Raw genomic sequence first — 14,001 nt, forward strand, 5'->3', positions numbered from 1 at the left:
AGCTTGAAAGCATCTGGATAAAAATCAAGGGAACTGGGACTTAAAAATATCTTGTTGTGAGCATCTACTATAGACCACCGAGCCAGGATGAAGAACAACTCGATGAAACCTTATGTCAACAGTCAACCAAACAGGTACAAAGAAGAGATATAATACCCATGGATGATTTCAATTAACCCGATATTTGCTGCAAAACAAACTTGGTCAAGAGGACAAAGTCCAACAAATTCCTCGCTTGCCTTGCAGACAATTTTATGGTCCAGAAGGTAGAAGAGGTAACAAGGAGATCGGCTACTCTCGATCCCATCCTAACAAACGCAGAGGACCTGATCAATGCAGTCAAAATGGTCAGATCCTTAGGAGCAACTGACCATGTGCTCCTGCACTTTGTGATACAAAGGAAAGCAGAAATTAAGACAAATCAAACCTGCATTCTGGACTTTAGGAGAGCTGACTTCCAAAAAATTAAGGAAATATTGAGCAGCACTTTGTGAAAATACAAGCCACAGTCTCAAAGATGTCATCTCTGAAACACAGCAACAAGAGCTGATTTATGCTTAAATGTCACACACACACACACACACACACACAGACACAGAACACTGGTATGCCCCCCCCCCACCCTATCTCAACCTCCTCAACTCCAGCTGTGAAAATGATAAAACATGAAATAGTGCACCTGGCAACAAAATGATTATTTCCTATATGGACGAGAAGATGTCTGCTTAGTATGTCTCCCACAAAACAATAATAAAAAAAGAGTAATCCCAATTTTTTAAATAAAGAAACTGTTGCGTATAGTGATCAAGAAGGGGAATGTTTGGTCCTTCAGAGGTTTAGGACACCAGCTTCCAGAAACCCTTGCCATTGGCTGATCGGGGAGGTTTAATATTAAAAACATCCAAAGGACAAAAGTTTGCAATTCTTAAAGCAAAATCACAAAATATAGTGCTTTATGTACAATCCACTGTTAATCCAGGCCTGCTTTGGTGTCAAACTGCATTAATATCACAGTCCTCAGACAGCCCTTCAAGCTTCCTTGTTTTAGGGCATATAGAAATAGTTCTCTGTAAGGAAAAGATACACACCTCAATTAACTTGGCCATTCTAAGAAATGGCATAATTTCAAAGGGCTTTCTTTAAGAAGGAATAGTCAGAGGCAGTTTTGGCAGTTCCATCTTCTGTTATTGTGTAGTGTAGATACTCTCAGTATTCAAGGCTTAAGGAGGTAGTACAGCTTTAACAGACAGGTTTCCAAACCTGGTGCTCTTCATAGGTGCTAAATTATAAACTTTATCATCCCCAGCCAACAGTCCATAATGACTGTGTAAACTAAAGGACATGCGATCCAACACGTTTGGGGATATCAGTTTGGAAAATGTGCCATAAACTGGTAGTATCAACCAACATCCTTTTCTAGAACCCAGTCATTTCCAAGAAAGCAGCCAATCTACAGCCGATAAGCTCCCATCACTGTCACTCAAACTGTATATATAGACGTTTATGGCATTCAGACAAACACAAACTGTGTTGTGGAGTTCATAGCACAGTATTCTGTTCTAAGGCAAGAACAATAGGACTTTGGATAGGAGCGATGGAAAAACAGATAGTCTTGTCAAATATACCGGACATGGTAATGCTATTATAATGGAATGCTTTCCTTTTTACCTTTATATTTCCGTCTCTTATCAGTTGACATTTTTATACAGTAGAGTCTCACTTATCCAAGCCTCGCTTATCCAAGCCTCTGGATAATCCAAGCCATTTTTGTAGTCAATGTTTTCAATATATCATGATATTTTGGTGCTAAAGTCATAAATACAGTAATTACAACATAACATTACTGCGTATTGAATTACTTTTTCTGTCAAATTTGTTGTATAACATGATGTTTTGGTGCTTAATTTGTAAAATCATAACCTAATTTGATGTTTAATAGGCTTTTCCTTAATCCCTCCTTATTATCCAAGATATTCGCTTATCCAAGCTTCTGCTGGCCCGTTTAGCTTGGATAAGTGAGACTCTACTGTATTTAAAAAGACAATCCTGAATCAGAACCAGAACTATATTTGTCATGAAACAGTTGTCTCTTTCTGTTCCTTTTCTAGTGTAACATAATGTGTAGAGATATATGATGTAAATATGTTTATTCAGATTTTAGCTGCTATTTCATTTGTACATTTTGACTTTTACCCTATGTCTTTGCTTTTATTTTAAGTCTGTACTTTGCTTCAAGAGTTTGTTTAAGCAGGATACTGGGATAGTGATAGTGTATATGTCAATATATATGAATCTATGACAATAACTAATTACCTTTTCACATGAGCTGCTGGAATTGCCACGCATCGTAGTGAATCCGGCAACTGTTGTTGGGGGCATGTAGAATCCATCGCACCACACCCCGCAATGCCTGGCTTACCTTTAAGCTGATGCCATGAGGGGAAGTGTTGACTGTACTTGTCCCCTCCCTCCCCAGTGTATAGCCGTGGTGCTATACACTTATTCCGCACTAGATGACCCCCAGAGCCCCACTGGAAGTTTCTTTGTGTCATGAGATGGAGACGGTGAGCTCCATGGTTCAACAAGGGCAGAACTGGCATATGCCACCAAAGCAAGCCCCGTCTGATGAGGTCGTTACTCGTAGAAGGATGGTGCTTAACCTTTTCTGTAACAATAGTATCTTACCAAATGACTGAAGCATTGGTCAGCCTCTGTTATGTTTCACTGCTCTTTCTGCAGGTGGCAATATCTCAGCAAGAGCAGATGACAATAAAACCAAATACGATGTGTTCACCCAATCCTATTACACTAATATGTTTAGCAGCCTGCACAGTTTTTTACCCTGTTTCCCTGAAAATAAGACATCCCCGAAAAATAAGACCTAGTAGAAGTTTTGCTGAATTGCAAAATATAAGGCCTCCCCTGAAAGTAAGACCTAGCAAAGTTTTTGTTTGGCAGCATGCCCAGCACCTGCCAAACAGAACACCAGAGCATGCAGGATTGGTACATGTACATACCATAGAGTGTTGTACATGGAAATAATGGTAGTAACAAGATATTCTTGATAGGATTCACAGTTTGTCTGGTTATACTGGTTTGTGATGACAACTACTGTACAGTATATAATAAATGTTCATTTTTTTGTTCAACAATAAATGTGAATTCTTCTTCATGGAAAAATAAGACATCCCCTGAAAATAAGACCTAGTACATCTTTGGGAGCAAAAATTAATATAAGACACTGTCTTATTTTCGGGGAAACACGGTAATTCACTTTTCCCTCATAGTGCATTAATTTGGTGTCGGGCTGATCTATCTGCCCATTTTATAATAGCCCCATTCTCGAGGTGTTGCCAATGCTATATTGCACTTTGTCCATTTCAACTGTGAAATTACCTTCCCCATTTCGGCCCATTTCGGCACATGTTGCACTTTGCATGGGTTCTATGAATTAGTCTCCAGTGTTAATATTGTATGTTTTATGTTGATTTTAACGATTGTTTTTACTGTAATTGATGTTTTTATTGGATAACTGTTTTATTGCTGTGTTTTGATATTTGATTGTTTTATCGGGCAAGGCCCCATGTAAGCTGCCCCGAGTCCCTTTGGGGAGATGGGGCGGGGTATAAAAATAAAGTTATTATTATTATTATTATTATTGACACAACGACGTTGTATGACACAGCAAACAAGATAGATATGCTGGGTTTCGTTTCACAAAATCACAAGTCGAACACTTCCCAAGTGTCTAGGACTGTGTGATGTATTTTCGGATGATGCGTGCAGATCCCAGCAGGGTGGCCTTTTGCAGTTGGCAGATCGTAATTTTGTCAATGCCTATTGTTTCCAAATGCCGGCTGAGATCTTTATTATTATTATTATTATTATTGTGCACTTGCTCTGAAACCTGTTCTTTGTCTTTCCTTGTAGTAGACATGACTCTTATCCTGTATCAATAAGACTTTACCTACCACTCTTATTTTAATTTTAGCTTTAATTTTTTAAAAAAATAATGGGTATAGTTTGCAAGATGTTTCTATCTCAGCATAGATTTTAAAAATCTCAAAGCAGCTTATAAAGAAAACTGGTTAAACATTTAATAAAATGATCATTATTTACATTCAAAACACCTTAGACATAATAATGATTTAGTATTTTCAAAATCAAAAGCTATGTGCTTCAGTACTTAAGATGAATTAATGCTGAGCATAATGCTGAGAGGACAGCCTAAAGATCGGGGTAAGAGGATTGGGGAGGAAGATTGGTGCAGTTGCGGCATGTCTTGTTTTCCTCCCGAAATAAGGATGGAGCAAGCAGCACAATGTGGCCCCAAGGCAAAAAAAAATGCCCATGCCTGGGTTAAACCCTTGTGCCGGCTTAACTGCTGGCCTGAAGATCAGCGGTTCAAATCCACGAGACGGGATGAGCTCCCCTCTGTCAGCTGTAGCTTCCCATGTGGAGACATGAGAGAAGCCTTCCAGCAGGGTAGTAATACATCCAGGTGTCCCCTGGGCAACGTCTTTGTAGACTGCTGATTCTCTCATACCAGAAGCGACATGCAGTATGTTATCAATTCGCTTCTGACATGATAAAAAAATCTTCCCCAATTCCTGAACCTGAAAGCCACTAAACCGTAAGTGCCTCCATTTGATTTAATTTTAGTTTTTCAGCCTCTTCTAACCCATCACGATATCCAGCATCTGAGCAGTTCCAGCTCATCTGATGACAAGGGGAAATAGAGCTCCATAGCGTGATTTCATCCAGGTGCTTCAAATAGATATTGAAACATGTGAGGGATAAGATGGTACCCTGTGGCACACCACAGATTAATAGTCATGGCACTGAACAGGAATCCTCTCAATGCTATTCTCTAGAACCAGCCCGATAGATTGGGGCTGAACTAGTATAGGAAAGTGCTTCCCACTCCCATGCCAAAGAGCTGTTTCAGTAAGACTCCATCAAAAACACTTTCCCTGATAGAATAAACGTCATCACCCACAGGAGTCATCTAGTCACTCCTGCTCTACTAGACTTGCTCTACAGTCAAGGCGGACAAGGGTAAAGTGATGCAACAATGCAAGTGGTGGGATAAACTATCTTACCCACATCATCAGGCCACAAGTATGGAAACTGATTCCAGAATATATGACTGGAAAATACCTTGAGAAACTCCCTAGACACTGTGATATGTGGTGTCAAGTTGTGAGCCATTTTTCTCTTTGAAATACATAGTAATTTTTTCATAGCATGTAACCATCAGTTGCATTCATAAGATCTCCTGCGATCTATATTAAACCTATATCTAATTTACACTTATTGATTAGTAAGCCATTCTTTTATTTTAAAATTCAGGTTCACTCTGTTACAAATTTCATCTTTTCCAAAGAAGAGCCGAAGCCCGGAGATATGATCCACTTCCAGCGAGCTCTATATCAGCATTGGGGAATCTACGTGGGAGATGGCTATTTGATTCATTTCACATTGCCAGGTATAAATTGGACGTGAGAATATCAAAACTATGATTGTCATAATATGAAATCAAGAGCTCTTCAACACATTACTATATCACCATAACTTTTATAAATGAAACTCCTTTAGCTTAGACTTCTTCACACCAGGGATCATCTTTATATATGCTGCTACAGATGCCACAAGGGGGCAAAGAAGTGCTTGGTCATCCTTCATTTATATCTTGTAACAGACAGTGACAGACACATATCAGGAAGCGCTACACGGTCCATTCCTATTGAGAGGCTCAGGGTGGATCACATTGTATACATATAAGGCAAACATTCAATGCCATATACACATAGAACAAAGACAGAGATAGACGCAGAAGCAATTTAACCTTCTCCTGAGGAGATGTTTGATTCCGACCACAGGGGGGAGCAGCTGCTTCATCATCCACTGTGACAGCACTTCCTCATTCCAACGGCTGCTGGATGATTTTTATGGAGTCGTAAATTAGTTAAATAAGCCTCCCCACTTTATAAGTGGTACCTTAATTTCCTACTTGATAGATGCAACTATCTTTCGGGTTGCTAGGTCAGCAACGAGCAGGGGCTATTTTTTATTTTTAATTGTCGGGTGCTCACCCCGCCACGGGCTGGCCTCGAACTCATGGCCTCTTGGTCAGAGTGATTTATTGCAGCTGGCTGCTCACCAGCCTGCGCCACAGCCCGGCCAAAACAGTTAGCCCTACACATTTCCTTAAGTTAGGGTTGCAGGACACCCATGAAAGTGAAAAACCACCATTAAATCTTATTTTTCTTAGCCTGAGGGAATCCCTCTCTTGGAATCTCTAGTTCCTCCAGCATATTTCTATGGTGAACTGCTGATGGATGTAGATTATAGGGTTATGGTGGAAGACATAGAAAGTCTACAAATCCACACATACTCAGACAAACTAAAGTTACATCCACAAATGTGAAGAGCCAACTGTATGGGATTTTAGCTTGGGCATAAACACCATCATTATTGCATAGGTATTATAAGAGACTAGCTGTGCCCGGCCACGCGTTGCTGTGGCAAAGTGGTGGTGGTATTGGTTGAAAATTGTTGTGTAATTTTTATTTGACGTTATTTGCATTTTTTATTAATTTTATTGTAAGTTATATTTTATTTATTATATTTTATTATTTTCTTGTATTATTTTTAGCTATTTTCTGTTATTATAGTATTTTATTGTATTAATTTTTAGTGTTTTTTATTATTTTTTATTGGGTTGCTAGGAGACCAAGTTGGAGGAACTTAGCCTTCTAACTGGCAGCAATTGGATAAAAGCAATTATTCCTCTCTCTCAAATTAGGACTTTATTTTTCTTTTCTTTTTGTTGTATCAACCTAGAGGCGTGGATGATGGGTTGTGTTGTCAAATTTCGAGGTTGGGGGCCTGTAGTTTTGTTGCTTTGTGGGTCGCCATGATGCCATCACTCTTTTATATATATAGGTAGGGTATGGCCGAGAGGCTGTAAGTTATGCCAGTGCTCCAAAGCAGCACAGTGGTGCTACCCATTCTATTGTGAAGAGGTAGTACTTTGTGACAGTGTGGCCAGTGTTGTTACTCAGTTGCCTGCGGTTCAGAAAAAATGTCTGTCTGAGCCTATCAAGTTGTCTCTAACATTGGCCTTATTGATAACTTCAGACTGAAAATTTTCAAATTCACTTTAGTCCTACTATTCTACACTACTTGCACTACTTTGCACTACTATTCTACAATCCTACTATTAATCCAATTTTGGCCATCGCAATTGAAGGGGGATGTAGATAAGCTGGAATGTGTCCAGAGAAGGGCAACTAAAATGATCAAGGGTCTGGAGAACAAGCCCTATGAGGAGTGACTTAAAGAGCTGGGCATGTTTAGTGTGCAGAAGAGAAGACTGAGAGGAGACATAATGGCCATGTATAAATATGTGATAGGGAGGAGGGAGTAGGCTTGTTTTTTGCTGCCCTGGAGACTCGGACGCGGAATAATGACTTCAAACAACAGGAAAGGAGATTCCACCTGAACATTAGGAAGAACTTCCTCACTTTGAGAGCTGTTCAGCAGTGGAACTCTCTGCCCCAGAGTGTGGTGGAGGCTCTTTCTTTGAAGACCTTTAAACAGATGGCTGTCTGTCAGGGGGTACTTTGAATGTGATTTTCCTGCTTCTTGGCAAGGTGTTAGACTGGATGGCCCATGAGGTCTCTTCCAACTCTATGATTCTATTATTATATTCCAAATCACAAGAAATATCTCTGGGAAAACCTGAGATACTACTCCTTTTCGTCGACATATGATTTCTAAAAATTCAGTCCCATGACATCTGATTATTTTTTAAGTAGTGTCAGTAGGAAAAGGTGTTGGATTTAATTGAAAATACAAATACAGATTGAGTATCCCTTATCTAAAATGTTGGGCCAGACATGTTTTGGATGATGCCCCCCTTGCACTCCCATTTTTGAATGCCTGTATTTCCTATGTATAATCTGAACATGAAATCCATTTTTTAATATACACTTAAACACATAGCATGAAGGCATCCTTGGAATACTGGGAGAATACTCTAGATATAAATGCATTTCTTTCAACAGTGGGAAGAAAACAACCGTAATTATTAATCCTTGCATGCAAAAAAATAATTATTATTGTACTTATTCTAAAACTGTGAGATGAAATTTTCTCCGCATCTTTTGCTCACATGCTCTTTTGTAATTCAAAACCAAACCAACCAAACAAAAAACTCTTAGCTGATGATATTTTGTAAAGCAGTGTGCCCGTGTGCTGTCTATGCACAATGGTATTCTCTCCTTGCCTCTTCCTTTCCAATATCTTAGATTGGGACGAAACAATCAAGGAAGTCCTAGCTGGGAAGACCCTGAAAGCCACAATACGAAAGGACCCCCTAAAAGTTGTGGGGGGTAACCTTCCCTATGGTGTGTACAACCAATATGACAAACAACAATCTCCGTTATCAGCTGAAGAGATAGTAAAGAGGGCTGAAAGTCTGTTGGGGTTACAGCTGCCATACAATGTTATGAAATCTAACTGTGAGCATTTTGCCACTATGATGAGATATGGAACACCACAAGAAGGACAGGTGAGTGCTACTTTTACTAAGAACACTGTTCTAAGAACACTGTTCCCAGAACAAAAAATCACATTGTGTCATCAACAATGGACTGAATGAGGGCAAACAAATTGGAACTTAAACCAGACAAGATAGAGGTGCTCCTAGTCAGTTAGAAGACCAGGGAACAGGGATTCAGCCTGTGTTGCATGGGGTAACACTCCCCCAAAGACACAGTTCCACAATTTGGGGTTCCTCCTGGACTCTGCATTGAAACTGGACACCTGGGTTTCTGCAGTGGCCAGGAGGACCTTTGAACATTTAAACTTGTGTGCCAACTGTGCCCATTCCTTGAGACATGAGATCTGGCCACAGTGGTTAGATCCTTGGTTACATCTCATTAATATTACTGTAACATATGCTATAGGAGCCCCGGTGGCGAAGTGTGTTAAAGCACTGAGCTGCTGAACTTGCAGACCGAAAGGTCCTAGGTTCAAATTCCAGGGAGTGGAGTGAGCGCCCGCTGTTGGCTCCAGCTTCTGCCAACCTAGCAGTTTGAAAACATGCCAATGTGAGTAGATCAATAGGTACCGCTCCGGTGGGAAGGTAACGGTGCTCCATGCAGTCATGCCGGCCACATGACCTTGGAGGTGTCTACGGACAACACCGGCTCTTCAGCTGAGAAATGGAGATGAGCACCAACCCCCAGAGTCAGACATGACTGGACTTAACGTCAGGGGAAACCTTTACCTTTACCTTTAACATGCACTATGTGGGTCTGCTTTTGAAGAGTGGTCAGAAACTTTGGCTGGTCCAAAGAACTATGGGGAGATTGTTAACTGGAGCTGGCTACAGAGTATGGACAACCCCCTGTTGCAATAGGTCAGTTTATTCCCAGGAATAATTCATTATGACACTTGATAAAGCTCTGGTCCAGATAAAGCTCTGGTCCTGTCTATTTGGCAGATTGTATATCACAATATAAATCTGTCCATGTCCTGTGATCCTTAGAAGAGGCTCTTATCTTGGTCCCACCACTATTGCAGGTTCAGTTGTGGGAATGTCTCCCCCTCAACTTGAACTCCCTGCTAAGGAAATCCAGAATGCCTTCCTCTTTACTGTTGGATGGCTAGCAAAAATCTTTTTATTTAGGCGGGGTTTAAAAAAAAAGTCTTTTAAGACCAAGCCAAGGGGATGTTGTGTGGTGTTTTATGTATTTTCAAAAATTATTCATAGGTTTTAACTATTGTTAAATAGCCCTAGGTTTAATTCTATTTTAGTGCTTATAGTCTTTAGGTTTTATATTGTATTATTTTAACATTGTTTGCTATTTTGATTCTCTTGCAAAAGAGAAAAAGCGGGATATAAATATTGATGATGGTGATGTGGCTATACAGTTGTAGAATATATGCCGGGGGGGGGGGGGGGGGCAATGAAAATGATGAAGAGGTGAGCACATATTCCTTACAAGCAAAGTCTAATGAGGCAAGGATATTAGTGTAGGGAAAAATATGAATGAAGATGATATAACAGAGATTAATAAAAATATATAATGATATGACTGAAGTAGAGAAGGTAAATACATGTATCTCCACTTGTAATACTCATGCCATTTGAGCGCTCAAATAGCATGAAACTGAAAGAACGTTAGGCCAAGCAGCCAGTTGACTATTGTTTTGTTTGCTATTACTACTACTGCTGCTAATATCCCATTGATATATTGATGTTAACACTTTTATATATTAGGCAGGATGGCTTGGTTTCACCGCAGACCCCGAATTTGTGAGCCAAATAATACAAAAATTAAGAGAGGGGATTAAGGAGAATGACCACTGCTGCCAAAACGATTTAGAGTTTTAAAGAAGGTGAGTATGCACAAGAGGCTAAAATTGTGCCTGACTCAACATCTAATTACCTCGTACTCCAAATTTACAGTTTCTAAAAAATTAGACCTGTTTTTACATAGCAGGGCCTTCCAGACAGGGAAAAATTTATTGCTATAGTTGTCAAGTTTATTTTAAAATAACCAAAGATCATTTCTGTTGACCTTTATTACTATCTGGCCATTCTGGGGCACCAGTTGCAACATTTTCTTCCCTCCCTCCAGCAGGTTTTAAAAAATAATTCTAGAATAATATTTTTCCCTTTTTGCCTCCTTTATCTTTTTGTTTTAAAAAAGTTGTAATGTTATAATGCAATAGTAAAATTCCATCATTGCATTATAACTCTAAAAACAATTTAAAAAACAGTGGAGAAAATGTGTTCCACACATCCTAGAACTGCCATAGCAAACCATTCCCTAGTGAAAAAGAATTGAATCCTTGAAAGAGCCCTTGGGCAGATCCAGAAATTACGGTACTAACAACACGGTCTAAAATAATGTAAAGAATGCAAACCCAAGGATTTATTTATTTATTTATTTATTTACAGTATTTATATTCCGCCCTTCTCACCCCGAAGGGGACTCAGGGCGGATTACAATGAACACATATATGGCAAACATTCAATGTCAACAAACAACATTCAGTTTTAGACAGACACAAAGGCATTTTAACATCTTTCCAGCTTCACGATTCCGGCCACAGGGGGAGCTGTTGCTTCACCATCCATTGGTGGCTGTTCTTCCTCATTCTTTTCCTCGTGTTTTGCTGGCAGTTTTTTTTAATGGTGTTGTAGATTCGTTAAATTAGCCTCCCCGCATAAAGCGTACCTAAATTTTCCCTACTTGACAGATGCAACTGTCTTTCGGGGCTGCATAGGTCAACAACAAGCCGGGGCTATTTTTTTTAATGGTCGGAGGCTTAACCCGACCCGGGCTTCGAACTCATGACCTCTTGGTCAGTAGTGTAAGAATTCATGGTTCTTTAGACTGACTGAAATAGCCCCACTTTAACACATTGTATATACATAAAATTTCTGAATAGGCTTGCAATGAATTGAGGTGTTCCCATGCAATCCTACTCACTGATCTGACAGTCTTTCACATCTACTGTTTGTTCTAGATTTGGAACCATGGCAAACAGTGCAGTGGATCAACTAGACAGATAGATTTGTTAAAATACAGATCACTAGTTGTGTAACAATTACATCAATAAAAATCTTAGGATAAAAATCAGTATTTCCAGAAAGCAAACAAGTACAGTAGGGTCTCACTTATCCAAGCCTCGCTTATCCAAGCCTCTGGATTATCCAAGCCATTTTTGTAGTCAATGTTTTCAATATATCATGATATTTTGGTGCTAAAATTTGTAAATTATAACATAACATTACTGCATATTGAACTGCTTTTTCTGTCAAATTTGTTGTAAAACATGATGTTTTGGTGCTTAATTTGTAAAATCATAACCTAATTTGATGTTTAATAGGCGTTTCCTTAATCCCTCCTTATTATCCAAGATATTTGCTTATCCAAGCTTCTGCTGGCCCGTTTATGTTGGATAAGTGAGACTCTACTGTAGCTATTGTAATATGAGCTAGAAAGGTAAACCAGTTCAATAGTATGGGATGAAAACAACAAAGAAGCAGAATATAAGGGCAGGGATGTGTTTGTGATTTTTCCTCCAAGTTCTATATGCTGTAGAAAGAGGGAATTAAAAAATACTGACCATCATATCATATTGAAAGTTTGGGCTGTAGCATTACTAAACAGATTTGCATCTAGTGAAAACCCAGATAGTAGGGACTAGAAAGCAGTTTGGGGCTAAGCCTTGCATATAGAATAGCAAAACAAAATTGTGTTATATTTCAGTTTTACAAGGTGCCCATAAACATGTTATTTAGCTACTAGACTTCTCTCCTTACAGTTCTGGCACTGTCAAAATAATCTTTATTTTGAAGTAAAAACTGACTTGGTGGAGTCTTTTCTCTCTCTTTTATCAGGTCTTCAAAAGTCACAAATTGGCATAAGCTGGATCTGAAACATATTTTAGAATGAAGCAGCAGTTTGTATTTTCTTGCTTTTGAAAAATGGAAATATCAACCACAATTTCCTAGATGTCATCCCTGAACCACATCGACAAAATCTATGCCTTAATGGCATTGAAAAACTCTTGAAAACATGTATCTGTTTCTCTTGTCCCACCATCCACCTCTCCTAGCTGTCAGGGTGATAAAACATTAAATAGTGCAACAAATTAATCATTTCCAATATGGGAGTACATGTCTGCTTAGTATGTGATCACAATACAACAATATAAGAAAGACATTCAAATTATTTTTATGAAGCAACTGTCATCTAGAGGGATGGGACAGGGATGGGGGAATCTTCAGCTCCCAGAAACCTTTGTAATTGGCTGATAAGGGAGGTTTAATGTCCAAAACATCCAAATAATACATTTGCCACTCCTAAAGCAAAATCATGAATATAGTGCTTAATCTATAACACACTGTCAATCCAGGCCTGTTGTGGCCAGTCCAGTTTGCCCTTCACATTTGCAGGTTTTACTTTCGAAGATTTGCTTTTTTGCGGAATTCATTAAAATATTATCTCTATGCCTAATTTCTGTTTCTTTTTCCGTGATCTTATAAATCTAGTTTTACAGCTAAGACTACTGCCAATTTATGCTGGTCTGGGCTTTCTGGTTATAAGGTTTGCAGATATAGAGCTGTAAAAAGCTGAATTTCCCACTGTGCCTTTCTGCAAATAGATAGATGATGCATTTCTTTTGCTATAGATTCTCTCCTATTCAAGTAAATTAGACACATCAGTCTATTAAATTAGTTTAAGCTAGAAAAATTTTTTGTTGTTGTTACTGGAAAGTTATGATCTGTGTTCATGTCAATAAATATACATGCAAAAGGAAACATTTGTTCTCATGGTGGGAAGTTCTATTACGTTTTCTCTAATCTCTATATAAATGCCTTTTACCCAATTTTTTAGGGAACACTATATTAATGCTTTGGTTTGAAGAGCTGTCATGACCAAACATTCTCAGACAAAGGGCAAATTTAAACTGGCCTTTTATCCTGGGGCTGTTGAATTCCTGATCGGATCTAGGATGATCCCCATCACTTTGGAAGTGGGAAGGAGTCTTGACTGTCCAACGGCACAAAACCCAGGTTGGCACTGCTAGACAGCCACCCTACAGTTTTTGTTGTTGCTTCAGCAGGCATGAAATGGCTGGTGGGCCTTGCTTGCTGCCTGGAGTCATGCACCAGAATGATAGAAGAGGGAAGAAAAAGGTATCCCCTCCTTCTTTCCCCCTCGTCTCCAATGGCCTTATTACTCTGGCTAGCTTTGTACCAGAGAACAGCCACTAGCCATATTATGACTACTGGGTGCTGTGACAAAAAGAACGGGAGTGGGGTGGTGAGTTTCATCTCATGTCTTCAAGCCCCTTGAGCCCAGGGAATACGGGATAGCCATGTAAAACAGTTGCAGCCAGGAGACAGATTACTTAAAGGCATGTACCCACAAACACACAATGGACAGAGTTCATGGACTTCATGTTTAA

The 14,001-nt window shown here is 39.3% G+C and overlaps 1 protein-coding gene across 1 annotated transcript; it reads left to right on the forward strand.

The window, feature by feature from the left end:
- Positions 1-1,501: 1,501 nt before the first annotated feature.
- Positions 1,502-13,351, forward strand: LOC100563278 (phospholipase A and acyltransferase 3). The gene is made up of 5 exons (XM_003221466.4): positions 1,502-1,633; positions 5,353-5,488; positions 8,316-8,578; positions 10,295-10,413; positions 12,428-13,351. The coding sequence occupies exons 1-4, from the start codon at positions 1,595-1,597 to the stop codon at positions 10,406-10,408; spliced, it is 552 nt and encodes a 183-aa protein (XP_003221514.1). The 5' UTR covers positions 1,502-1,594; the 3' UTR covers positions 10,409-10,413; positions 12,428-13,351.
- The last annotated feature ends 650 nt before the right edge of the window (positions 13,352-14,001 follow it).

Source organism: Anolis carolinensis, chromosome 5 (assembly GCF_035594765.1).
Source record: "Anolis carolinensis isolate JA03-04 chromosome 5, rAnoCar3.1.pri, whole genome shotgun sequence".
Lineage (NCBI taxonomy): Eukaryota > Metazoa > Chordata > Lepidosauria > Squamata > Dactyloidae > Anolis > Anolis carolinensis.

Bases quoted from the DNA above. Each gene is read 5' to 3' on its own strand.
- LOC100563278 (XM_003221466.4), top strand. From the start codon at position 1,595: ATGGAAAAACAGATAGTCTTGTCAAATATACCGGACATG. The intron at 5,489-8,315 runs GTATAAATTGGA...CCAATATCTTAG, and splicing joins GATTCATTTCACATTGCCAG to ATTGGGACGAAACAATCAAG. The intron at 8,579-10,294 runs GTGAGTGCTACT...TTTATATATTAG, and splicing joins GAACACCACAAGAAGGACAG to GCAGGATGGCTTGGTTTCAC.